The sequence below is a fragment of the Salmo salar genome, chromosome ssa09 (assembly GCF_905237065.1).
Source record: "Salmo salar chromosome ssa09, Ssal_v3.1, whole genome shotgun sequence".
NCBI classification, from domain to species: Eukaryota; Metazoa; Chordata; class Actinopteri; order Salmoniformes; family Salmonidae; genus Salmo; species Salmo salar.
In genome coordinates, this window is record NC_059450.1 from 59,644,937 (window position 1) to 59,671,763 (window position 26,827).

Below are 26,827 nucleotides of genomic sequence, written 5' to 3' on the forward strand. Positions count from 1 at the left end.
TGGCAGGCGTGTGGGCAGTGTTCCCAAATTCCAAGGTGTGGGTATTGAGAAAGGGAGGGAAAGAAAGTGTTTCTTAATCTCACGCTGGTAAAAGGTCATGTGGTAGTGGTTCAATGTTTCTGTGGTAGTTCTATATGAAATAAACTATATAGAAATATGAACTGTATATGCAGTATAATACTCTGTGAAGATATTCCAGACGCTATTTGGTTATAAATCAATTCATCTTAAAGAGAAAGAGTAGTCCTACACAAACACTTTTCAGTGTTCGTGTAGAAGAATGAAGTGGCTGTGAAATGATTTGACGCGCAATGATGATTTGGCATGCATTGACAAGCGAATAATATCGCCTTTTCATGTTATCAGTTACGAGAGGAATGTTGGTATCTTATCTTCCCATGAATACAGTAGCAAGCGTTGGCCTTTCCTCCGAACAGAACAACACACTGTGATATAACATACAGCCAGGGATGTGGACCCACCTGTAAAAGCTTTACCTGTAGAGATGTATCTCTATGACTGAATCTCTAATCCGTGCTTTAGAACAGCCTGTCAAGACATCGTTTCAACGACTATCATCTACGGTACAATACACAGAATCAAAGTGCTGCCCGACAGAGGCAGCAGACACTGTAAACATTAACTGTGACAAGAGTTGGGTGGGGCAGCCATATATAGAGATATATTGTATGTATTTGTACATAGCCTATGTCTCTGGTGGTTAGACCAGGCACGTGAGGTTCTTACTGTAGATCAAAGGCATGGGGAATGATTCATGTACAGTACATATCTATAGAGGTGAAAGGGATGTTAATGAATGATTAGGGTAAGCCATGAATGAAGTTAATGTCTACTTAACTTGTGTACTGTATGGGAGGTATGATGTTGCGGTCCCACCATGTCTCACCACGGTCTGTTCCTTTCGAAGAAAGCATTGTTGTTCACTGGCCGCTATTGACTTTGTAGATGCATTATGGTGCTGTGCAAGAATGACAAAACGTTAACGTTGACTCCTAATGAATGTGATTGTTTGGGACTGTCATGAATGCGAGGTAAAATAGAATTTAAATAAATAAGTAAAGTAAATAGGGCCAAAAAAGGTGTTTGAATTAGGAGGTGAACAGCACTGAACAGCACTGTACCACAGAGTTTGCGCTTATCCAATGAAGACTTATTAGGAGTCCAATGCTGGTTTGATTGATTGATACACGATAAGTAATGGTGTTTACATTTTAGTAATTTAGCAGATGCTCTTATCCAAAGAGATTTACAGTAGTGAGTGCATACATTTTAATGTGTTCATAACCTCTTATCTGGAGGGTTGTTGGAATATATCCTATGTGCTACCTACTGCCATTGTGCCCTTGAGCAAGGCACTTAACCTCCAAACTGTTCCAGGGGCCACTACTCTGCAGGTGACCCTGTGTTGCTCCCAAACTGTTATGTGTTTGTGTGTGTGGGGGTGTTGGGTTGGGCACTTAAACATCAGAGGGAAGGATTTCCGTGCAAATGTCAAACGGATAAAGATCTATTGAATTCTATCTGTATTCATAGTGAGGGCGTATCCTCAAGGATCTGCCTTACATCAGACGTGCCAGCTGTGACTAAACTACTGAGGGAATGTGCTTCCTGTGTTCTGTCATGCCTCCTAGTCACTTGTTAGTGAAAGCATCACAGCACAATGCAATCCTGCATATAAAATCAAATTCACTTCAACATCCTCCTCCATCTTTCTATAAAGCATTGAAAGGTCAAATAAACTTTACAAGCCCAGAGGACGTTCAAAGGCACTTCGGTGCATGGGTGATATTCAGCTACATTCCTGGGGCATCTTATTTTTCTTATCTGATATCAGCTGTCATGATAAAAAAAATATCTATAATCCTGAAAAGGAAACTATATCTCATCGTAAAACAACTTTATTTGTTTTGGTTAAACGCTAACCTAAAGGTGGTTTCAAAGGAAATACTAACATTTATTAAATTTACTATCAAGATGGACGAATCATATTGCAAATTGTACGGTGATAAAGAAATCACACCTGAAGAATCTCATTTAAGTGAAATTGTCACGACTTCCGCCGAAGTCGGCTCCTCTCCCTGTTCGGGCGGCGTTCGGCGGTCGACGTCACCGGCTTTCTACCCATCGCCGCTCCATTTTTCATATATCCATTTGTTTTGTCTTGTTCCCTGCACACCTGGTTTTCATTCCCCAATCAATTCATATGTATTTATTCCTCTGTTCCCCATCATGTCTTTGTGTAGGATTGTTTGTGTTACGTGTATTTGGATATTGTGGATATTGTTACGCGCATTACTTTTTGTTTATGTTCCGTGTTTTGGGCACATTTTATGTTATTTTTGTGCTGTCATTTTGACCGGAATAAAAAGTGCGCCTGTTCACTTCATTCTGCTCTCCTGCACCTGACTTCACCTCCGATACACACTCCTAACAGAAATATAGACTTATATTTTATTTTTAAATTCCTTTCAATAGGTACTTTCCTTGTGTTTGAAAACATGTGGCACCCACCTGCTATGAAACAAAATTCAAATCAAATGTTAATTGTCACATGCGCAACAGTGAAATGCTTACTTACAAGCCCAGTTTAAAAAAAATACAAAAATGTATAAGAAATAAATGTAACAAATAATTAAAGAAGGGCAGTAAAATAACAATAGTGAGGCTATATACAGGGAGTACCAGTACAGAGTCAATGTGTGGGGGCATCGGTTATTCGAGGTAATTGAGGTAATATGTACATGTAGGTATAGTTATTAAAGTGACTATGCATAGATAATAGCAGAGAGTAGCAGTCTGAAAGAGGGGGGACGGGGGGGCAATGCAAATAGTCTGGATAGCCATTTGATTAGATGTTCAGGAGTCTTATGGTTTGGTGGTAGAAGCTGTTTAGAAGCCTCTTGGACCTAGACTTGGCGCTCTGGTACCGTTTTCCATGCGGTAACAGAGAGAACAGTCTATGACTAGGGTGGCTGGAGTCTTTGACCATTTTTAGGGCCTTCCTCTGACACCGCCTGGTATAGAGGTCCTGGATGGCAGGAAGCTTGGCCCCAGTGATGTACTGGGCTGTACGCACTACCCTATGTTGTGCCTTGCGGTCGGAGGCCGAGCAGTTGCCATACCAGGCAGGGATGGAACCAGTCAGGATGCTCTCGATGGTGCAGCTGTAGAACCTTTTGAGGATCTGAGGACCCATGCCAAATCTTTTCAGTCTCCTGAGGGGGAATAGGTTTTGTCGTGTCCGCTTCACGACTGTCTTGGTGTTGCTTGGATCATGTCAGTTTGTTGGTGATGTGGACACCAAGGAACTTGAAGCGCTCATGCTGCTTCACCACAGCCCTGTCAATGAGAATGGGGGCATGCTCGGCCTACTTTTCCTGTAGTCCACAATCATCTCCTTAGTCTTGGTCATGTTGAGGGAGAGGTTGTTGTCCTGGCACCACATGGCCAGGTCTCTGACCTCCCTATGGGCTGTCTCATTGTTGTCGGTGATCAGGCCTACCACTGTTGAGTCATTGGCAAACTTATTGATGTTGTTGGAGTCGTGCCTGTCCGTGCAGTCATGAGTGATCAGGGAGTACAGGAGGGGACTGAGCACGCAACCCTGAGGGGCCCCCGTGTTGAGGATCAGCATGGCGGATGTGTTGTTACCTACCGTTATCACCTGGGGGTGGCCCGTCAGGAAGTCCAGGGTCTAGTTGCAGAGCGAGGTGTTTAGTCCCATGGTCCTTAGCTTATTGATGAGCTTTGAGGGCACTATTGTGGCACTATTGTAGTCAATGAATAGCATTCTCACATAGGTGTTCCTTTTGTCCAGGTTGGAAAGGGCAGTGTGGAGTGAAATAGAGATTGCATCATCTGTGGATCTGTTAGGGCAGTATGCAAATTGGAGTGGGTCTAGGGTTTCTGGGATAATGGTGTTGATGTGAGCCATGACCAGCCTTTCAACGCACTTCATGGCTACAGACGTGAGTGCTACGGGTCGGTGGTCATTTAGGCAGGTTACCTTAATGTTCTTGGGCTCAGGACTATGGTGGTCTGCTTGAAACATGTTGGTATTACAGACTCAGACAGTGAGAGGTTTAAAATGTCAGTGAAGACACTTGGCAGCTGGTCAACGTGTTCTCGTGGGAGTACACGTCCTGGTAATCTGTCAGGCCCTGCGACCTTGTGAATGTTGACCTGTTTAAAGGTCTTACTCACATCGGCTGTTGAGAGCGTGATTACACAGTTGTCCGGAACAGCTGATGCCCTCATGCATGTTTCTTGTCTCGAAGCGAACATAGAAGTAATTTAGCTCGTCTGGTAGGCTCGTGTCACTGGGAAGCTCTCGGCTGTGCTTCCCTTTGTAGTCTGTAATAGTTTGCAAGCCCTACCACATCCAACGAGCGTCAGAGCCGGCGTAGTATCACATGTTGTCATATGATCCCATCCTATTGTAACGCCCTGGCCATAGAGAGGTTTTTTTTGTTCTTTATTTTGGTTAGGCCAGGGTGTTACATTGGGTGGGCGTTCTATGTTCGTTTTCTAGGTTTTTTGTATTTCTTTGTTTTGGGCCGTGTGTGGCTCCCAATCAGGCACAGCTGAAGTTTGTTGTTGCTGATTGGGAGTCACACATAAGGAGCATGTTTTTCCTTTGGGTTTTGTGGGTAATTGTTTCTGTTTCTGTTAAGTGTTTTGCACCTGACAGGACTGTTTGGCTGTCAGTTTTCTCGTTTTGTTTGGTGTAGTGTTCTTTAGTAAATTAAAATCATGATGAACACTAACTCCGCTGCGCCTTGGTCTACTCTCTCTCCCGACAGCTGTTACACCTATAATTAATTATTTTGCCCCCATTGACTTTATTCCAAGAAACCTGTTTGAACCAAATCTAGACTTGTTATAAAAGTGCGACTAATTTCCGCTGAACAGAACACATTTTCCCAGTGGCAGTATGAAACATTTAGTTCTGATAGTTCAGTCGGCACGTTGAGTCATGATGCTATAGTTACTCGGAATAAAGATAGCCTAAAGACAGCCAGAAGGGCCACTTTCCACCATCTCGTCTGATGCATGTTGAGAATTAGCTGTATGTCCTGATTGAGTTCTGTTTATTGCTCCTTCAGGTGCTGTATAGTAATATCACCTGGAAAGACTGATGTGTTGCTAGATAGATAAAGGCTTGGCGTGTTCCTATCTTCATGTTTCCAGGTGTCCCTCTAACATTTTTTGAAAGTTTTGGGTGGGTCAAACATTAATAATCTATGTTAGTAAGGGTTGACGGGGCACTACATTATGAAATCACATAATTCACATCCAAAATGTATTATTTGAATGCAGGAATCAGTAATTTCCTAAAGAACATACATTTCTTTTGAAGTACAGTTCAAGCTCAGGTCAGCCTTTAAGTTAAATTAATAAACAACCATCTATATGACTATTACATGAATAGCGAAATAGCTAATAAATAACTTATTATAAGTATGTATGGCCTAAGGCCTACGGCCTACATAGCTTTGACAAGTTGCAATAGTTAACAGAGAGCTGCTTGGTAAAGTACACCAGTAAAGAACACCTTGTGTTAAGGGGGACATAGGTGGAAATTCAATCCAACAAGCTATCTACAATCCAACAAGGTTAAGCAATGTACAACAATGTACATGTTAATGTACAACCAAAACAAACCTTTGGCGTTATTCAAGCGGAAGATATCAAACTACTCAGGGGTGCACTAAAACATTATTAGTATGACAGATTCATTTAACTACTGGATATTAAATATATATGGAACTTCCTTCAAAGCAATATAGAGCTATAGAGCTGTAGAAAAGTGTTTTATTGCAGTGGCATCAGAACTGTATTACAGTATGCCCATAAACTAACTGGTTGGCATACTCTTTTAGAGGATGGCCACAAAGGCAGCAATGACTGAGCATGTACTATAAAAGCATTGTAGAGCTTTCAGACCAAGCCACATTAAAGGCCAGTTAATGTTTAAAATCAGGCATATTTCTATACGACATGACTTAGATCTTGGAGTCAAGTATAATATTCCCAGTTATCAGCCTTGGCAACAGTCACCCATGTGGCAATACCATGCCCTAAAGCACTGCAAGAAATACCAATGCGAATAAATCAAGTGATACTAGCCTTTTATTAAGAGCTCATCTCAGAGACGAACTACTATATTAGAATGTTCTACAATTGGCTTCTGGTCCTACTATTGGTAAAGTTGACCACGTTTCTCTCCTCTACTGTCATTATTTATTATCTGGCGGTTGGTTTTTCTGGCTTATCCATGGTTTTTCTTTCCACACATTGACACCATTACACCAACTATTTTGGGGATCAAATCAACACCAATGTCACTCTGCGTACATCTGCATACATTTGCTGGATCATTTCCATGTTTGCTCAATAGTGTACAATTCCTCTCCCATCTAATGAGCCTGTAACGCGGGTCGTACAAAGGGGACCAAGGCGCGGCGTGTGAAGTGCTCATAATTTACTTTTAATGAAACACTAATACAAAATCAACAAAAACGACCGTCAACAGTTCTGTCAGGTACAAGGAACAAAACAGAAAACAACAACCCACAAACCACAGGAAAAAACACCCCTACTAAATATGACCTCCAATTAGAGGCAACGAGGAACAGCTGCCTCCAATTGAAGGTCAACCCAATAAGACCCAACCTAGAAATAGACAAACTAGAAATCCAACATAGAAAAAACACAAAAACACTCCCTGTCACACCCTGACCACTCTACCATAGAGAATAACAACTTATATTGGTCAGGAAGTGACAGTACCCCCCCCCCAAAGGTGCAGACTCCGAATGCAAACTAAACAAAAAACCCACAAAAACAACCCCAAACCTGAAGGGAGAGATGGGAGGGTGGAAAAATGTCAATGGCGGCGGCTCTGGTTCCGGGCGTAGTACCCCCACCGCCCGCTGATCCCCCCGCTTCTGTTTGTCCAGAGGAACCAGACCATGGATCACCTTCGGAGGCTTCGGACCGCCAACCGCTGCTGAAGACTCTGGGTTGCAGACCACCGCCGAAGGCTCTGGGTTGCAGACCACCGCCGAAGGCTCTGGGCTGCAGACCACCGCCGAAGGCTCTGGGCTGCAGACCACCTCCGACGGCTCTGGGCTGCAGACCACCTCCGAAGGCTCTGGGCTGCAGACCACCTCCGAAGGCTCTGGGCTGCAGACCACCTCCGAAGGCTCTGGGCTGCAGACCACCACCAAAGGCTCTGGGTTGCAGACCACCTCCGAAGGCTCTGGGCTGCAGACCACCTCCGAAGGCTCTGGGCTGCAGACCACCTCCGAAGGCTCTGGGCTGCAGACCACCTCCGAAGGCTCTGGGCTGCAGACCACCACCAAAGGCTCTGGGTTGCAGACCACCTCCGAAGGCTCTGGGCTGCAGACCACCTCCGAAGGCTCTGGGCTGCAGACCACCTCCGAAGGCTCTGGGCTGCAGACCACCACCAAAGGCTCTGGGTTGCAGACCACCGCCGAAGGCTCTGGGTTGCAGACCACCACTGAAGGCCGAGTGCTCACAGTGCTCACAGCCGAGTGCTCACAGCAGGCTGTACCGGGTTATGGATGCGCACTGGAGGGAGAGTGCGAGGAGCAGGAATCGGTCTCACCGGACTGGGAAGACGCACTAATGGCTGAGTGCTCACAGCAGGCACTGGCTGTACCGGGTTATGGATGCGCACTGGAGGGAGAGTGCGAGGAGCAGGAATCAGTCTCACCGGACTGGGAAGACGCACTAATGGCCGAGTGCTCACAGCAGGCACTGGCTGTACCGGGTTATGGAGGCGCACTGGAGGGCGAGTGCGGGGAGCAGGAACAGGACGTACTGGGCTGGGCAGGCGCACTGGAGGCCTGATGCATAGGGCTGGCTTTGGATGCGCCAGACTAGTAACACGCACCTCGGGGCTAGTGCGGGGAGCAGGAACAGGACGTACTGGATTATGGAGGTGTAGCGGAGAGAGAGTGTGAGAGGCAGGCACATGCTCACCACAATAAGCACGGGGAGTTGGCTCAGGGCTCACCCCTGGCCCAGCCAAACTACCCGTGTGCCCCCCAAAAAATGTTTTTTGGGGCTGCCTCTCGTTCTTCCCCGGGAGGCTCCGATATCTTTCAATAACTTGCCCCCAAGTCCAGTTTCTCCTCTCCATCCATTCCATGTATGACCAGGTGTCCATCTCTGCCTGGGCACGCCGCTTGATCCAGTCATGGTGGGTAGTTCTGTAACGCGGGTCATACAAAGGTGACCAAGGCGCGGCGTGTGAAGTGCTCATCATTTACTTTTAATGAAACAATAATACAAAAACAACAAAAACGACCGTCAACAGTTCTGTCAGGTACAAGGAACAAAACCGAAAACAACTACCCACAAACCACAGGAAAAAACACCCCTACTAAATATGACCTCCAATTAGAGGCAACGAGGAACAGCTGCCTCCAATTGAAGGTCAACCCAATAAGCCCCAACCTAGAAATAGACAAACTAGACAAACATAGAAATAGAAAACATAGAACAAACACAAAAACACCCCCTGTCACGCCCTGACCACTTTACCATAGAAAATAACAACTTATATTGGTCAGGACGTGACAGAGCCCAACATGCTGGGAGAGGAAATGTGCTCAAATCTCTGAATCACCTATAGTTTACTCAAGCCTCCGGTCCCAAACATGCCCAATAAAAGTTTGTTGAAGATTGCCAAAAGTTTTAGAGTATTTTTTTTATTTTATTTTTTTAAATTTCACCTTTATTTAACTAGGCAAGTCAGTTAAGAACAAATTCTTATTTACAATGACGGCCTACCCCAGCCAAACCTGGATGACGCTGGGCCAATTGTGCGCCGACTCCCAATCACGGCCGGATGTGATACAGCCATATACTCATGTATTATATACACATGTATTATATACTCATGTATTATATAGTATTATATACACATGTATTATATACACATGTATTATATACTCGTATTATATACTCATGTAATATATACTCATGTATTGTTATATACACATGTATTATACACTCATGTATAATATACTCATGCATTATATACAGTTGAAGTCAGAAGTTTATATACTCCTCAGCCAAATACATTTAAACTCCGATATTCACAAATCCTGACATTTAATTCTTGTAAAAATTCCCTGTTTTAGGTCAGTTAGGATCACCATTTTATTTTTTAAGAATGTGAAATGTCAGAATAATAGTAGAGAGAATGATTTATTTCAGCTTCTATTTCTTTCATCACATTCCCAGTGGGTCAGAAGTTTACATACACTCAATTAGTTTTTGGTAGCATTGCCTTTAAATTGTTTAACTTGGGTCAAACGTTTCGGGTAGCCTTCCACAAGCTTCCCACAATAAGTTGGGTGAATTTTGGCTCATTCCTCCTGACAGAGCTGGTGTAACTGAGTCAGGTTTGTAGGCCTCCTTGCTCGCACACGCTTTCTCAGTCTTTCATGTTCTGTAGGCTTGAGGTCAGGGCTTTATGATTGCCACTCCAATATCTTGACTTTGTTGTCCTTAAGCCATTTTGCCACAACTTTGGATGTATGCTTGGGGTCATTGTCCATTTGGAAGACCCATTTGTGACCATGCTTTAACTTCCTGACTGCTGTCTTCCCTGTGGCTCAGTTGGTTGAGCATGGTGTGTGCAATGCCAGCATGGTGTGTGCAACGCCAGGGTTGTGGGTTCGATTCCCATGGGGGGCCAGTACAAAAAAAATGCATGAAATGAAATGTATGCATTCACTACCTGTAAGTTGCTCTGGATAAGAGCGTCTGCTAAAATGACAAAAAAAATGAGATGTTGCTTCAATATATCCACATAATTTTCCACCCTCATGATGCCATCTATTTTGTGAAGTGCACCAGTCCCTCCTGCAGCAAGGCACCCCCACAGCATGATGCTGCCACCCCCATGCTTCACGGTTGGGATGGTGTTCTTCGGCTTGCAAGCCTCCCCCTTTTTCCTCCAAACATAACGATGGTCATTATGGCCAAACAGTTCTATTTTTGTTTCATCAGACCAGAGGACATTTCTCCAAAAAGTACAATCTTTGTCCCCATGTGCAGTTGCAAACCGTAGTCTGGCTTTTTTATGGCAGTTTTGGAGCAGTGGCTTCTTCCTTGCTGAGCGGCCTTTCAGGTTATGTCGATATAGGACTCGTTTTACTGTGGATATAGATATTTTTGTACCTGTTTCCTCCAGCATCTTCACAAGGTCCTTTGCTGTTGTTCTGGGATTGATTTGAACTTTTCGCACCAAATTATGTTCATCTCTAGGAGACAGAACGCGTCTCCTTCCTGAGTGGTATGAAGGCTGTGTGGTCCCATGGTGTACAGTGGGGCAAAAAAGTATTTAGTCAGCCACCAATTGTGCAAGTTCTCCCACTTAAAAAGATGAGAGAGGCCTGTAATTTTCATCATAGGTACACTTCAACTATGACAGACAAAATGAGAAAAAAAATCCAGAAAATCACATTGTAGGATTTTTAATGAATTTATTTGCAAATTATGATGGAAAATAAGTATTTGGTAAATAACAAAAGTTTATCTCAATACTTTGTTATATACCCTTTGTTGGCAATGACACAGGTCAAACGTTTTCTGTAAGTCTTCACAAGGTTTTCACACACTGTTGCTGGTATTTTGGCCCATTCCTCCATGCAGATCTCCTCTAGAGCAGTGATGTTTTGGGGCTGTCGCTGGGCAACACAGACTTTCAACTCCCTCCAAAGATTTTCTATGGGGTTGAGATCTGGAGACTGGCTAGGCCACTCCAGGACCTTGAAATGCTTCTTACGAAGCCACTCCTTTGTTGCCCGGGCGGTGTGTTTGGGATCATTGTCATTCTGAAAGACCCAGCCACGTTTCATCTTCAATGCCCTTGCTGATGGAAGGAGGTTTTCACTCAAAATCTCACGATACATGGCCCCATTCATTCTTTCCTTTACACGGATCAGTCGTCCTGGTCCCTTTGCAGAAAAACAGCCCCAAAGCATGATGTTTCCACCCCCATGCTTCACAGTAGGTATGGTGTTCTTTGGATGCAACTCAGCATTCTTTGTCCTCCAAACACGACGAGTTGAGTTTTTACCAAAAAGTTCTATTTTGGTTTCATCTGACCATATGACATTCTTCCAATCCTCTTCTGGATCATCCAAATGCTCTCTAACAAACTTCAGACGGGCCTGGACATGTACTGTCTTAAGCAGGGGGACATGTCTGGCACTGCAGGATTTGAGTCCCTGGCGGCGTAGTGTGTTACTGATGGTAGGCTTTGATACTTTGGTCCCAGCTCTCTGCAGGTCATTCACTAGGTCCCCCCGTGTGGTTATGGGATTTTTGCTCACCGTTCTTGTGATCATTTTGACCCCACAGGGTGAGATCTTGCGTGGAGCCCCAGATCGAGGGTGATTATCAGTGGTCTTGTATGTCTTCCATTTCCTAATAATTGCTCCCACAGTTGATTTCTTCAAACCAAGCTGCTTACCTATTGCAGATTCAGTCTTCCCAGGCTGGTGCAGGTCTACAATTTTGTTTCTGGTGTCCTTTGACAGCTCTTTGGTCTTGGCCATAGTGGAGTTTGGAGTGTGACTGTTTGAGGTTGTGGACAGGTGTCTTTTATACTGATAACAAGTTCAAACAGGTGCCGTTAATACAGGTAACGAGTGGAGGACAGAGGAGCTTCTTAACCTCTTATGGCTAGGGGGCAGTATTTTCACGGCTGGATAAAAAACGTACCCGATTTAATCTGGTTACTAATCCTACCCAGTAACTAGAATATGCATATACTTATTATATATGGATAGAAAACACCCTAAAGTTTCTAAAACTGTTTGAATGGTGTCTGTGAGTATAACAGAACTCAAATGGCAGGTCAAAACCTGAGAGATTCCTTTACAGGAAGTGGCCTGTCTGACCATTTCTGGAACTTCTTTGCCATCTCTATCTTTTACAAAGGATCTCTGCTCTAACGTGACACTTCCTACGTCGTCCATAGGCGCTCAGAGCCCGGGAAAAACCTGAATGTCGTCATCCCAGCCCCAGGCTGAAACACATTATCGCCTTTCTCAAGTGGCCGATCAAGGGACTGTGGGCTTAGGCGCGTGACCTGGCGGCCCCCGTCTTTGTGATTTTTTCCTCTGTTTGCCGAAAAGGAGATTCCCGGTCGGAATATTATCGCTTTTCTACGAGAAAAATGGCATAAAAATTTATTTTAAACAGCGGTTGACATGCTTCGAAGTATGGTAATGGAATATTTAGAATTTTTTTGTCACGAATTGCGCCATGCGCACGACCCTTCCTTACCATTCGGATAGTGTCTGGGACGCACGAACAAAACGTCGCTATTCGGATATAACGATGGATTATTTTGGACCAACCCAACATTTGTTATTGAAGTGGCAGTCCTGGGAGTGCATTCTGACGAAGACAACAAAGGTAATGAAACTTTTGTAATAGTAAATCGGAGTTTGATCAGGGCTAAACTTGGTCGGTGTCTAAATGGCTAGCCGTGATGGCTGGGCTATCTACTGAGAATATTGCAAAATGTGCTTTCACCGAAAAGCTATTTTAAAATCGGACATATCGAGTGCATAGAGGAGTTCTGTATCTATAATTCTTAAAATAATTGTTATGTTTTTTGTGAACGTTTATCGTGGGTAATTTAGTAAATTCACCGGATGTTTGCGGGGGTATGCTAGTTCTGAACGTCACATGCTAATGTAAAAAGCTGGTTTTTGATATAAATATGAACTTGATTGAACAAAACATGCATGCATTGTATAACATAATGTCCTAGGGTTGTCATCTGATGAAGATCATCAAAGGTTAGTGCTGCATTTAGCTGTGGTTTTGTTTTTTGTGACATTATATGCTAGCTTGAAAAATGGGTGTCTGATTATTTCTGGCTTGGTACTCTGCTGACATAATCTAATGTTTTGCTTTCGCTGTAAAGCCTTTTTGAAATCGGACAGTGTGGTTAGATAAAGGAGAGTCTTGTCTTTAAAATGCTGTGAAATAGTCATATGTTTGAAAAATTGAAGTTTTTGTATTTTTGAGGAATTTGTAATTCGCGCCACGCCTATCATTGGATATTGGAGCAGGTGTTCCGCTAGCGGAACGTCTAGATGTAAGAGGTTAAAGAAGAAGTTACAGGTCTGTGAGAGCCAGAAATCTTGCTTGTTTGTAGGTGACCAGATACTTATGTTCCACCATAATTTGCAAATAAGTTCATTAAAAATCCTACAATGTGATTTTCTGGAATTCTTTTTCTCATTTTGTCTGTCATAGTTGACGTGTACCTATGATGAAAATTACAGGCCTCTCTCATCTTTTTAAGTGGGAGAACTTGCACAATTGGTGGCTGACTAAATACTTTTTTGCCCCACTGTATATACTTGCGTACTATTGTTTGTACAGATGAACATTGTACCTTCAGGCATTGGCTTATTTCTTTAGATTTTCCCATGATGTCAAGCAAAGAGGCACTGAGTTTGAAGGTAGGCCTTGAAATACATCCACAGGTACACCTCCAATTGACTCAAATTATGTCAATTAGCCTATCAGAAGCTTCTAAAGCCATGACATAATTTTCTGGAATTTTCCAAGCTGTTTAAAGGCACAGTCAACTTAGTGTATGTACACTTCTGACCCACTGGAATTGTGATTTACAGTGAATTATAAGTGAAATAATCTGTCTGTAAACAATTGTTGGAAGAATGACTTGCACAAAGTAGATGTCCTAAACCGACTTGCCAAAACTATAGTTTGTTAACAAGAAATTTGTGGAGTGGTTGAAAAACGAGTTTTAATTAATCCAACCTAAGTGTATGTAAACTTCCGACTTCAACTGTACATGAAACACTCTGTATTCTGTTTATTTTTCCTAGATTCACTTTGACGCCTTTTCTATGTTCTTAGATTCACTTTGGTGCCTTTTCTATGTTCTTAGATTCACTTTGGTGCCTTTTCTATGTTCCTGGATTCACTTTGGTGCCTTTTCTATGTTCCTGGATTCACTTTGGCGCCTTTTCTGTGTTCCTGGATTCACTTTGGCGGCTTTTCTATGTTCCTGGATTCTCTTTCATGCCTTTTCTATGTTCCTGGATTCTCTTTGGCGCCTTTTCTATGTTCCTGGATTCACTTTCATGCCTTTTCTATGTTTCTGGATTCACTTTGGTGCCTTTTCTATGTTCCTGGATTCACTTTCACGCCTTTTCTATGTATTTCCAGGGAGCATGATGATGGATTGTCAAGTGCTGGTGTAGGTCGTGTAGGTGCTTGTCTGAAGTGGGTGGTGGTGTGTGGGAGCACCCGTAGTGAAAGAAAAGTCTTAGAGAAAGGGAAGAGTGCAACACAGGCTTTTTATCATTACATAAGTGACATCACCTTTGTGTGAAGTTGAGGAACACGTGTTGTACAGTATAATGACTCCTAAATAGATCTCTGCCTCACTAGTATGTTTTGACAAACATCTCAAAACAATTAAGTAAATCAGTAAAACTATTTTAATAAATGAACCACCCACATATTTTTATCATGTCTTTTCTTGTTTGGAAACCTCAATATTTGGGTGACCATTTTGACAAGCAGGGTCAGCTGTCAATGTCTTAATAATACAGGTGACATTTGAAATATTATTTCTCGCTTATATAAAAGTAAAGTTCCAAAGATATCCAAAACCATATCGCAAGTGTGGTGCATTTGCCCTCTAGCCCCTTAAAACACAAATACGGTAATTTGCATACCCAAAACATTGGTCATACCATTACTTTTTTGGTCACCGTGGGTGGAAACCCGGCTTCAAATAATATTTGAAATCATATTAATACTTTAAGTGTTTACTTTAGTCTGCCTGGAGTGCTAGGTGGGTGGGTTTGCACTTTTGGGACTTTTCTATTGGTTCCATTGCAACTGGCAAACTCAATCAAGCATAGCAAAAGTATAAGATATTATTTAAAATAATATTTTAACCCTGATCAGGGTGGGTGGTGCCTTGTCAGAAGTTTCTCACGTGGCAGTGACCCTTTGACCTCCAATCCATAGATCAGTCAAAAATAACAGCTGGCCAGTAACAAGAAGGCAGGAAAAGCCCAGTAGCTGAAAAATTACTAGCCCAAAGGCCGGCAGATGGCGATATTGAGTCGTTTCATCTTACCGTCCAAATGAATTGTATGCGGCCGGCAATACACTCGTACCTAAAACATTCTCAATTCAGGCTACAAAGGCTTTAAATTCTTCCCTAACTATTGGAGGTGTAGATTACATCTCACATTCCAGTGGTCAAACTTGTGAACAAGGCTGCATGGGATTTCTCTTAATGCCGCTTTAGGTATAATGCCAGGAACAGCTTGCGAGATGGCACATTTTTTATTTCTTTTTTTATTTCTTTAATAAAAAATAAAAAAATCTCCCCAATTTCGTGGTATCCAATTGGTAGTAGTTACAGTCTTGTCTCATCGCTGCAACTCCCGTACGGACTCGGGAGAGGCGAAGGTCGAGAGCCATGCATCCTCCGAAACACAACCCAACCCACACTGCTTCTTGACACAATGCACATCCAACCCGGAAGCCAGCCGCACCAATGTGTTGGAGGAAACACCGTACTGTGCACTGCGCCCGGCCCGCCACAGGAGTCGCTAGTGTGCAATGAGACAAGGATATCCCTGCCGACCAAACCCTTCCTAACCCGGACGACGCTGGGCCAATTGTGTGCCGCCCCATGGACCTCCCGGTCGCGGCCGGCTGCGACAGAGCCTGGGCTCGAACCCAGGATCTCTGGTGGCACAGCTAGCACTGCCCCTAGATGGCACATTTTTGGGGGGAAAATAAGCATGCTTTCCTTATGAAACACCATTTTCCACTATCATGCTAGAGTGGCTAAATGCTAATCAGAGATGTTGCATATTGTGTTCAGCCAATCAGGTTGCAGCAGTCTGTTGTTCACCCCTGGCTAAAAGGGGGCACAACATCAGGGGTAGCATTCCTAGGCAATAGCCACTCTAGTGTGGTAGTGGAAAATGGTGTTTCATAAAGAAAGTATGCATATTTTCCACCTTTTTCCCCTCCTTCACACCATTAAATACATTTAAGGAGGTAATGGAAGCCTTTGCAACCTGAATGGAGAATGTTTTATGCACAAACCGGTCCACGGGGGATACGAGTGTATTACTGGCTGCATGCAATGCGTTTGGACGGTAAAATGAAACGACTCAATATCGCCATCTGCCGGGCCTTTGGGCTAGAAAATTACATGTTTTTAACTGGCTTTGTCAATAGACCTAATTCGCTAATTTAGGGCTCTATTCGAACAGATCCGCTTTAGCAGACATCCGCATAGCGGTTGTTTTGGCAGTGTTGGAGTGGATCTGCATTAGAGCTGTCAAATCCACAAGCGGTTCCTGGCATTATACCTAAAGCGGAGATTGCAATCGGCATTAAGAGAAATCCCATGCAGCCTTGTTCACAAGTTTGACCACTGGAATGTGAGATGTAATCTACACCTCCAATAGTCTGATAGAAATCCTCATTATTTTGATTAATGATTTTCAATTTGAGGGTCATTATTTCTATATAGACTACACTTTGTCATTTTTAACATCTAATGACAATGATCAAGGGCAGCTGCTCACCGATTTGACAGCTCCAACGCACTTACACCGCCAACACCCCAAAACCTCAGCTATGCAGGTTTCAGCGATCACTGGTTAACGCTTGATCTGATTTAATCTAGGCCTTAATGCACCTATGAGTCTCTGAACATCTCTGAAAATCCTAGGAATGCAAGATCCTCACTGTGTAATGATAATAAAAATACCAAGAATGATGATTCATAAAAAGCTATTGGACCAAGACTAAAGAACCATCCAAGAGGCAATTATCTCATCAATGAAGAGGGTTGTGGTTAATTTAATTCAAATTGCCCTCAGTGCAAAGGAGTGAAATCCAATTAATGGAGAGAAAAATGTATCAAAAGTATCTTCCCTTGATTGCCTGATAGCAATAGTATTATAGCTATCAAGCAGTCATGTAATTGTACAGACATTATGACTGTGTATTGTTGTAGTGATCTACATGAAAGGCGTAGCTAAACGTCACAGACTAGTGTTTAGAACATGTGAATTGCATTTCGCCTTGGAAAAAGCCAATGAATAGCCAGTAGTCAGTGCCAAGGAATGCAGCATAAATCTTCTAAATGATCCCTCTAACTGACTTGGTAGAATTACAGTGTGTAATTACCCAACATGCTCAAACTCCTAATATTTTGGCCAATGCAGTGGAGTATGCACAGGAGGGTCGTGTGTGCGCGCATGCATGTATTCTCATGCGTGCATGAGTGAGTCCATGCAGGGCGGTACGGAATAACACTCGTCTGTCAAGTAGTAGTAAATCATAGAATAATCTTTAGTCATTAGAAAATAATGAGGAATAAGTATAAAGCCATACATCATTGACAAGTATAATAGCCTAACTTCAATCCACCGCCCCAGGTTACAGAGCTGCAGAAATGCTTCAACTACAAGGGCATATGAAGAGAAGTGTTGAGTACATAGAACAAAACATATTTATTAAGTACTGTGGCTTTACAATGAAGACAACACATGGCAAAACGGGAATATTGATTGTCTCATACCATCCATACCAATCTTGAAACTCAATCAGTCTTGATATTTTAAATAAAATATCCATCACAATCCATCAAAGCATACATCTTCAGGAGTAACAACAAGTGTTAATTTGTTTATGTCTAAATCAATGGGGGAGAGAGGAAATTTTAATTCATTTATACTCTTAACAATCATCATTCTGGACCATGGAAAAAAAGAAAGTACACAAACTCGACCAGGAAGCCGCGCAATATTCTTCCGCCAGTCTCTTTCGATCAACTGCGCAGGATTTGGCACCAAATGAAGAGGCAGAGAGAGAAGAACGCGGCTGAATTGTACTCCTCGGAAGTGTAACAATATCTCTGGGTGTGTAGTTAAGTTTGAAATGTGCGTCCTTGGGAGCTTTTCTGCACATACCTGCTTTAATCAAAGCCGTTGAGTCAAAGCATAAATTCTTGTTTTTCTTTAGAGCGCGCGCAATCTGTTTCCAATAGGCTTTGGTGTTGGACTCGTACCCAGGGCAAGTGGCTGGTTTGGCCACATATTCGCAGTCTAAACTTGTTTGCCCTTTTTTACAGTTCACGCTAAGCACAAAGGCATCGTCGCCTGTCGCAACCCAAGTGCATTGCATCTTGTCTTTGGCGGAGAATTTGCCCTTGAACACATTTCCTTTGGGGCTGCTGCTTTTCTTATCTGGAGATTGGACTGGGGGTTTTGGTTGCTCTCCGTCCTTTGGTCCCTCGTTTTCTTTCTTCTTCATCCCCCTTTTTTTGGATCCTTGACAGTGAGCCACCATAAACTGCTGAGATATGCAGGCAATAACCAGCATGACGGTTAAGTTGGTAAGAAGTGTCATGTCCCGCTAAAATATCTGCAAATAATGGCATAGTTATGTATGTTAGTACAGTACAATTACCTCCCATTCAAATAATTGCTACTGTAGCTTATCACAACACAGCAGCATGCAGATGAGATTTATGGGGGATAATGGCGCATCATTTTTTAACACAACATAACAGTGGTTATTTTAGTCAGCTCACCTGTGGATTTGGGAAAATGGAAATGGTTCAATCCCGTTGTGACACCTCGGGAACGCGCACGTGGCATTTATAGAGCACCGACACACCTACCACCACTCCCTTATTCCACCAACGTGGAACATACGCTAAAGCGCACTGTTTGTCAGAGTTCACTTGTTGGTATCTTGTCAGAAGTCGTTGTCCTTAATTAGGCCTATACAGTCTATTGTCACTTATAACAAGTGAAAGCGTGCATACCGAAAATACACAATTGATTACACCTAAAAAAAATATTCAGGACTTTTCTCTACACATGTTATAGTGTACGCACTCCGGCCTAGTAGAAGTGCAGTGAGCAACGCATTGACCGCAGCAGTCATTGAAAAAAATTATATTTGAAAGAAGTTGATACAACAGCGTCACTTACTGGGGAAAAGAGACACTGCACCTCAAAAAGAGTAGTTTTGAACACAAACGCGAACATGAATGTTTCCAATATTGTTCATTTTGACTTTTTCCCTGCTGGTATTTAAAAAAAATGGGGAGAGACAGGCTTTAAACCTAAAGCAAGCCAGTAAGGAACACAGACACACCAACAAGAATTAAGAACACACTTTATTCATTATATACAGACATTCATACATTGATTGTGACATTTCTGTACAATGAACCAGTGGTAGAGTTTGCAGACTATGCCACTCTACTATGTGAATGACACAAAAACCTTGTCATGTTTTTCCCCAACACAGCATATTCAATACGTGGTTTATGGTAATACAAACATACACATAAACAAACATACAAAAAATGGCAAAACCAATGGTGCATCTGCCTTAGGAGAGTACATTATAGGGTACCATAGGTTTGTCGAAATGTGTAGAGTGCTTTCTGACACAAAAACCATGGTACTCATTTTTGACAAAATGAGTACCACGCGAAAGACGATGGATTTAACTATCTGTCCATACCCGATCCACACATTCAGGTATGGATGCTTTCAGTTGTTATTGTGACCCTTGGAATTACAATTTCACCAAACATTTTGGATTGGTATCGGTCTCAATGGAACATTCACAACTCATGGTAAAATGGCTGGCTGGAAAGATGTTTGATTGACAGAAATGTCAGCACAATCATTCCCATGAAGAGGGTGTTCAAACTCTCTTCTATAACATTTTCTAGCAAAGTCCTCATCTGGGAAACCACTCTGAGCACCTCTTTAGTCAGACCTTTGAAATCATCTTCACAGGGAATCTAAATCTGGGAAACAGAAAGCAAAAGTAAATACAGTGAATAGGTTGACATTTTCTACTCAGTAAAACACGAACTAGACTTTGAGCTAAACGTGAAATCATATTGGTCATATTTTTATAGAATTGAATTAAAATTACTTTAAGAGACATACAAATGCTCATCATATTATCATCGTGATATTATACAATGACTACAATTCAGAAAATATCAACAGCCAACTTATTTCAACTGACCTTCATTATTAGCTCTGAAACCAACCAATGACATAGGAACAGATGCCTTGAAGTGACCGCCAACAATACTCTTGTGCAATCTTTTTGGCATTGCTCTTGACAGTGGGCTTGGTTGGTTTTGGAGTGGTTGGTTTGGGTGTCAGAAGCTTTTTCAGTACTGCTGTCTTTTTGTTCACTGCTGGTTTTGCTCCTGCGGGTTTTGCTCCTGCTGGTTTTGCAGCTGCTGGTCTTGCCTGCTCTGGTTTTGCTTGCACAGGTCTGGATTGCACTGGCTTTGTAGGTGCTGGTCTTGCTGGCTCAGGTCTTACCTGCTCTGGTCTTGGCTGCTCAGGCTTGGTTGCGGCTGGCTTAGCCTGCTTGACGATCGGTGCCTTGGGGGTCTCTGGTTTCGCCTGGGTTGGCTCCTGGGCTTTCTCCGGCTTTTGAGGGGTGGCTGCTGATGCTGCCTCTGGCGTGGAGGAAGCGGAGAACAACATCTGGGCGTCTTCCGGTGCCCTCTTGCACATCTGAGGCTTGATAGCCTTGGGTGCCTGGCAGGCGTTCTGGAGTTTCCTCAGGTCCCACATGATCTGGGTGAAATAATGGCGAGGGTTGTTGTTGTAGGAACGGCACATCTGGGGCTTGCCCGTGTACTCGCACCAGTAGGTTCTCTCTGCACCCTGGCATGATATCCTCAGCCTGGTGACATCTCCCTGGCCGGTGACGCTCATAGTGCACAAGTCCTTTGCCTTGTTGTTGAACTGGATGGGGTCCTCCCAGACACTCTTCCTGTTCTCTGCAGTAGCAGTGGTGGCAGCACCACCACCATTGCCTGCCCTCGTGTTGCCATTGCCGTTCTCGTTCTGACCCTCCACTGCCCAGAGGCAGCAGGCGAGGAGCAGCAGTGCGCTAGCCCAAGTCCACATGGTTATGCCAGATGATTAAGTGTGAGAGAGGGAGTGAGAGTGGGACTGCAGAAGCTGAGGGTCCCTCCTGCTATTTATGGGCTCAGCACACAAAGAGGGCATTCAGGTGAAAAAATCCTGGGTTACAAGAGTCATCCTGAAGAGGGGAGGAGTGTAGTGCAATGTGACTATAATTTATGGTTGTCTGGGGACTGTCAATGAAAGCCAGGACCACATGCGAAACCAATTGGGAGGGAGACGAAGGAAATAGTCAGAGAACATTGATGCCTTCAAGTTTTTTTTAACCAGGTGTTATATAATCGCCCATACTAGTATAGTATATCAGTGTTTCATTGACAAATATGTCAAGCACAACTTTGTGGATTTTATCGCTTGAAAAAAATTCCAGACTGCCATTCATTTTGAGAAGCTTGGCACACTGATGCCAACATAAGATTTCTGTAATGGTTCACCATGCCACATACATTTTTTCTCTCAGTTTTACATACCATTGGTATGTGTGGTAAGTACATTTCAACTCAACACCACAACGTGTCTTAAAATACTATGCTATAAGGACATGTGGAACTGTTCAAGGTTCATTGCTGTTTTAAAGTTAGATGTTTACAACCGTACAGCACAGCCTATAATTTCCTTCCAAACATAAACACAATAAAATCTGAAACAGAAGTGTGGAGAAACTTGAGGAAAGAAATCAGAGAAAACAAGAATAACCCACAATAGAGTTGCTGACTTGAGACAACGGTATGTATAGTATGTAACAGCGTGTGTGTGCGTGTGTCTGTGCGATAGAGAGGGTAGCAGCACATGCCTCTTGCAACTTTATTTTCCTAGCAATCAATCATAACGGGGGAGAAAGGGCTCTTTGTGAGTGACGCGGGGTCTGTAATGTAAACTTCCGGAGCAGGTTCGCTTCGCTTTGTAGAATCAGGAATCGCACTCCGTGGCCGCAAGCCAAACGAGGGGCCGGGCATTTCTTCCTCTCTCTCTCCCTATGCATGTCAGTGGCTACACAGGGTTTGCAGGGAGTACAAAGAGCTGCAAAGGTGGTGAACCAAAATATATCACTGCAGACAGCCTGAGGAACGATGAGCTAAGGTTAAGAATCGAAATACAGTTACCTAGGATTTGAAATAAAATCAGCTTGACTCCCTATGAAGTTTAAACTCATTACTCAATCTTCTTCTTTAACCAGTTGTACATTTAGGGTGAGGGAGAAGTGGTCATGTGCTATGTGCAGGTCAGAAAATGTCTATCTGGGCAGCACAGATGTGGGTTTGGGTGCCAAATGACTGTGGAAACATCAAGTCCTAGCCCATAGCAAAATATACTGCTCAAAAAAATAAAGGGAACACTTAAACAACACATCCTAGATCTGAATGAAAGAAATGATCTTATTAAATACTTTTTTCTTTACATAGTTGAATGTGCTGACAACAAAATCACACAAAAATAAATCAATGGAAATCCAATTTATCAACCCATGGAGGTCTGGATTTGGAGTCACACTCAAAATTAAAGTGGAAAACCACACTACAATCCAACTTTAATGTAATGTCCTTAAAACAAGTCAAAATGAGGCTCAGTAGTGTGTGTGGCCTCCACGTGCCTGTATGACCTCCCTACAACGCCTGGGCATGCTCCTGATGAGGTGGCGGATGGTCTCCTGAGGGATCTCCTCCCAGACCTGGACTAAAGCATCCGCCAACTCCTGGACAGTCTGTGGTGCAACGTGGCGTTGGTGGATGGAGCGAGACATGATGTCCCAGATGTGCTCAATTCGATTCCGGTCTGGGGAACGGGCGGGCCAGTCCATAGCATCAATGCCTTCCACTTGCAGGAACTGCTGACACACTCCAGCCACATGAGGTCTAGCATTGTCTTGCATTAGGAGGAACCCAGGGCCAACCGCACCAGCATATGGTCTCACAAGGGGTCTGAGGATCTCATCTCGGTACCTAATGGCAGTCAGGCTACATCTGGCGAGCACATGGAGGTAGCGGTCCTGCTGCTGGGTTGTTGCCCTCCTACGGCCTCCTCCACATCTCCTGATGTACTGGCCTGTCTCCTGGTAGCGCCTCCATGCTCTGGACACTACGCTGACAGACACAGCAAACCTTCTTGCCACAGCTCGCATTGATGTGGCATCCTGGATGAGCTGCACTACCTGAGCCACTTGTGTGGGTTGTAGACTCCGTCTCATGCTACCACTAGAGTGAAAGCACCGCCAGCATTCAAAAGTGACCAAAACATCAGCCAGGAAGCATAGCCCACTGTCTCATGTCAAATGTTCCTGATCATGTGTAGATAACATAAAACAAAGGACATGGTGTCCAAAATAGCGACCCCCTTACCCTTGAAAACTTGTAACGATTGGTTTCTCCATTGGTTTCTCAAGCGGTCACTGAGACACACCTCTAACAGGAATATTAATAAAAAAAAGATCTGTGTACAAGAATGCAACTGAAAGTTTATTCACATTTGTACACTTTCAAAAAAACATACAGGGACACACATTTCCAATGGGCACCACTAGTGTCCCCCCACTATCCAGTGTCACCATTACAGTTATACCCTTAAAACAAACAGTAAACATTGCACCCACTATCTAACCAGATGGTGCATATAAAATGTCTGTCATTAGATCTCAGTAAAATAGCGTGTTATGTGATAATCATACACTTCTTAAGGTAAGCAGTCTGCAGGCATGAAGTACTTAAGTAGTAATCGTTTTTGGGAAGTGAAGTTTCTTTCCGAGACTCAATGGGCAAGATCAGTTATACCAATAAGATGTCCTCGCTCCTCTCATCAACAAGCCTCTATTGGATTGGCTTAATGCTATTTGATTGACAGCACATGGTAGTTAAGTAGGCTAATGTCCCCATCTTTGTGAGGCAGAATGTGGGGAAGAAGGAACATGTAAACAAGTGAGAACAGATGGGTTATATTTTTGGGGGTGGCACATTTTTACAGTATGTTAACGTTGTTCAGCATAGTCCACACGGGTGTCATAATTCACTTTAATCAATACATCTCTTATATACAAATGACTATTCAATAGATCATTCACTCTTCCATAGGTACCAAAAGCTACTGTGGGATTTAAAAAAAAAGATTGAAACAATATATTATGCATAACTGTTATACAACTAAAGACCTGAGGCCTACAGTAAAAATAGGATTTGGCTCCAAATAGCAGTTCTCCAATTTAAAGTTTGACTACTACAATAGCCCCGAAAAATATCTTTATTAACGTGCCGTGTTAGTCTACTCAACATGATACTTTGCATTTACTGTTAATCAATGAATCAACTAAGGAATGTTATAGTCTCTTGTCATTTCTGTCCAGGTTCATGTGATATTCCACCTGTTATACACTGATATGAGATACAATATTTCCTCATATCCAACAAGACGGTGGACATCAGTCAAAATGCTATGGTAAAACTGGTCTAAAAGGCAACCGTCTGTAGTTTGCCTCAACCCGGTTTGTTTCACGTGATACGTCTCAAACGGCTCTCCTCATCAGTTAGTAAAACATCATTGCAAAGACCCCTCAAATACGAGCAGCGATGGCAATGTTCTAGTAGCAGCTCTACATGACATTTCAAAAGATCTTTTTCATTCACTGTTTGGACAACGCGAAAGAAGTACAAAAGGTTTGAGAGTACACAGCCGTGTAATTGTTTGTCGTGTCCTCAATTTGAACTCAGCCTCGGCTCTGATATTGTGGCCAGGCTAATGTAAACACATTAGACAGCTGTGTGAGGTGAAGGATGAAGGTCGACCGACACTGGCTCATATGTATGGCTTCCTTATAGTTTCCCCGGGGAAGATCAAAGAAAGGGTTGATGACAGCACCTTCTGTAGTGTCTGAGGGGGGGTCCTATTGGACAGCAGATATCCAGAACGGGCTGTGACTGGTTATTAGGATCTTGTCAGTAAAAAGATCCGTGCAGACAGAGGAAGAGAGGACCAGCTGAACACACACACAAAATACATCAGGTAAGGACCTCTTTTTGGAGCTTTGTCTTGTCCAAGGGGTGGGAAATTGATGGTGTCCTAAACATAGGTGAAATGCAATTTAACGCCGCATTCAACATCTGAGTAATAATGCACTGATGTAAAATGTATCATAGAAAATAGGAACAGTATCTACAAATATAGTGGAAACTTACAATCTAGTGTTTCAGTTCCAGTTTCCGATGGCACTGTAGAAAAGAAGATACTGTATCAGAAAATATTGACATTTAATTGCATCAGATTTTATTAGATATTTCAGATGCTTATTGCTTTTGCAATTGTGAGACTCAGGGGAGAAATGAAAGCAATGAAATGTGAGTTTTGAAATGAGAGAAGGAAGACTTTCATCTTAAACTGTAGAAGTCATTAGTAATAGCAAACACACACAGCGGGCCTGGTCTATTGTAAATTTATAGAGCAGTTACACGTGGTTAGACACAAATACCATCGAACCATATACGGTTTATTAGTGATTCCAAAAGCAGCAATCCTCCCCGTAAAGACTTTCTACAAAGTCAGTGAAGCAGACATGCAAGTGCTAAAACAAGCTGTTGAAGAAGGGTGAATTGGGGGTTACAGAAGAAAATATGGTGTCAAGCAAAGGATGAGACGAGAGAGAAAAGACTGCCGAAGTTCTGGAGGTTTTTCAGTGTGGCAATGGCATGCAGACAAACAGCAGGAGAAGATGGCATGTAGGCACGGAAATGGCACGAAGAGAGTACAACGGGAGGGAAGACAACACTGATGAGGCGGAGGGAGAGATGTCGTCCGAGGATTCAGTGGTTCTCAGTACCTTTCTTGAGTCGGTCAAAAAGCCTGGGCCTCTCTCACCAGTCAATATGCCTGGGGGGAGCTGAGGCCCGTGGGAACCTAGTCATAGTGTCATAGGCAAGGATGCTACTGGCACAGGGGTACAGAAAGGGGGACAACATCAATGTCAGGAAAAGGGAACATTCGAGGGTCAACCATTTTGTTAGTCCTGTCTCTTGCTTTCAGATCCTGCTCTTGAAGGGAGCAGCAGGCTTTTCCCAAAACACAGAGAGCAGAACCACTCCATCGACACTCGCTGAGGGCTTGAGGCCATCAAGGGATGGTATGATGCCAGGGTGAATGTATGCAGTAAATTTGCCTGTGTGTAACCATACACGTGTTGCATATGCACTGAACTGAGGGAATAATATCCACTCTATCCAAACTGATTTTCTATTGACTTTTAGAGGGATGTAGAGGGTGAAACCATGGTCATGGTGAATTGATGATGATACTGGGTAGATTGTAATAAAAGACAAGCCATAGGTGGTCGTCTTAGCATGTTGGTTATTGTCATGTTCCCTTGTCTGTCATTCTGTGGTGATGCTCTCTGTGTTTGGTTCATTGCTTGGCCGTCCAAATGTACATTTCAATGAAAAACATGCAGTTAGAGGTTGTTAGAAGTTAGTCACATGAGCAGTTGTCTCAGTAGCACCACACCAAAGCAGACATGCTTGCCTCTCTTTTTGCCTCTCTCTGAGCAAAATGATCACGTGTACATTCACAGCAGTTTGCCCAATTCTAAAGAAGAGGAGACATGCAAGGAGTTTCACTTCACTTGATCAAGTCATTGTGCACAGAGCATGCAGTGGGTTAGCAATGCTCCAAAGATCATGTGAAACCCAAACCCAAAACACACAAGCGGTAAAACAGTGGACTAGCTGGCTTGTTTGCGACCTCCCAATGCTGGAGCAGCGACCAGTGTA

The 26,827-nt window shown here is 43.2% G+C and overlaps 3 protein-coding genes and 1 long non-coding RNA gene across 19 annotated transcripts in view; 1 reads left to right on the forward strand and 3 right to left on the reverse strand.

The window, feature by feature from the left end:
- Positions 1–17,595: 17,595 nt before the first annotated feature.
- Positions 17,596–18,737, reverse strand: fgfp1 (Fibroblast growth factor-binding protein 1). Its single transcript, NM_001141875.1, is given in 2 exon segments — positions 17,596–18,528; positions 18,698–18,737. A coding segment is annotated over 1 exon segment (672 nt). The 5' UTR covers positions 18,514–18,528; positions 18,698–18,737; the 3' UTR covers positions 17,596–17,841.
- Positions 18,738–19,273: 536 nt separating this feature from the next.
- Positions 19,274–21,138, reverse strand: LOC106611547 (fibroblast growth factor-binding protein 2). The gene is made up of 2 exons (XM_014211849.2): positions 20,164–21,138; positions 19,274–19,936 (listed from the first exon to the last, which is right to left on the reverse strand). The coding sequence occupies exon 1, from the start codon at positions 21,066–21,068 to the stop codon at positions 20,172–20,174; it is 897 nt and encodes a 298-aa protein (XP_014067324.1). The 5' UTR covers positions 21,069–21,138; the 3' UTR covers positions 19,274–19,936; positions 20,164–20,171.
- A 2,380-nt stretch (positions 21,139–23,518) lies between these two features.
- prom1a (prominin 1a) overlaps positions 23,519–26,827 on the reverse strand; it is a 123,295-nt gene continuing 119,986 nt past the window's right edge. For 10 of the 16 annotated variants that reach the window (XM_045723854.1, XM_045723850.1, XM_014211850.2 and 7 more), the window contains 3 exons: positions 25,885–25,991; positions 25,247–25,279; positions 23,519–25,130 (listed from right to left, as the gene is read on the reverse strand). In XM_045723854.1, coding sequence (XP_045579810.1) covers positions 25,919–25,991 — 73 coding nt within the window. In that variant the 3' untranslated portion in view covers positions 23,519–25,130; positions 25,247–25,279; positions 25,885–25,918. The remainder of the gene's footprint in view (positions 25,131–25,246; positions 25,280–25,884; positions 25,992–26,827) is intronic. The other 6 variants (XM_045723855.1, XM_045723851.1, XM_045723857.1 and 3 more) reach the window with 2 other exon arrangements.
- Positions 25,146–26,146, forward strand: LOC123744637 (uncharacterized). Its single transcript, XR_006771035.1, has 3 exons — positions 25,146–25,281; positions 25,725–25,732; positions 25,895–26,146. It is a non-coding gene; the product is annotated as an uncharacterized lncRNA (long non-coding RNA).

Coding starts and splice junctions, on each gene's coding strand:
- LOC106611547 (XM_014211849.2), bottom strand. CDS start 21,068: ATGTGGACTTGGGCTAGCGCACTGCTGCTCCTCGCCTGCTGCCTCTGG.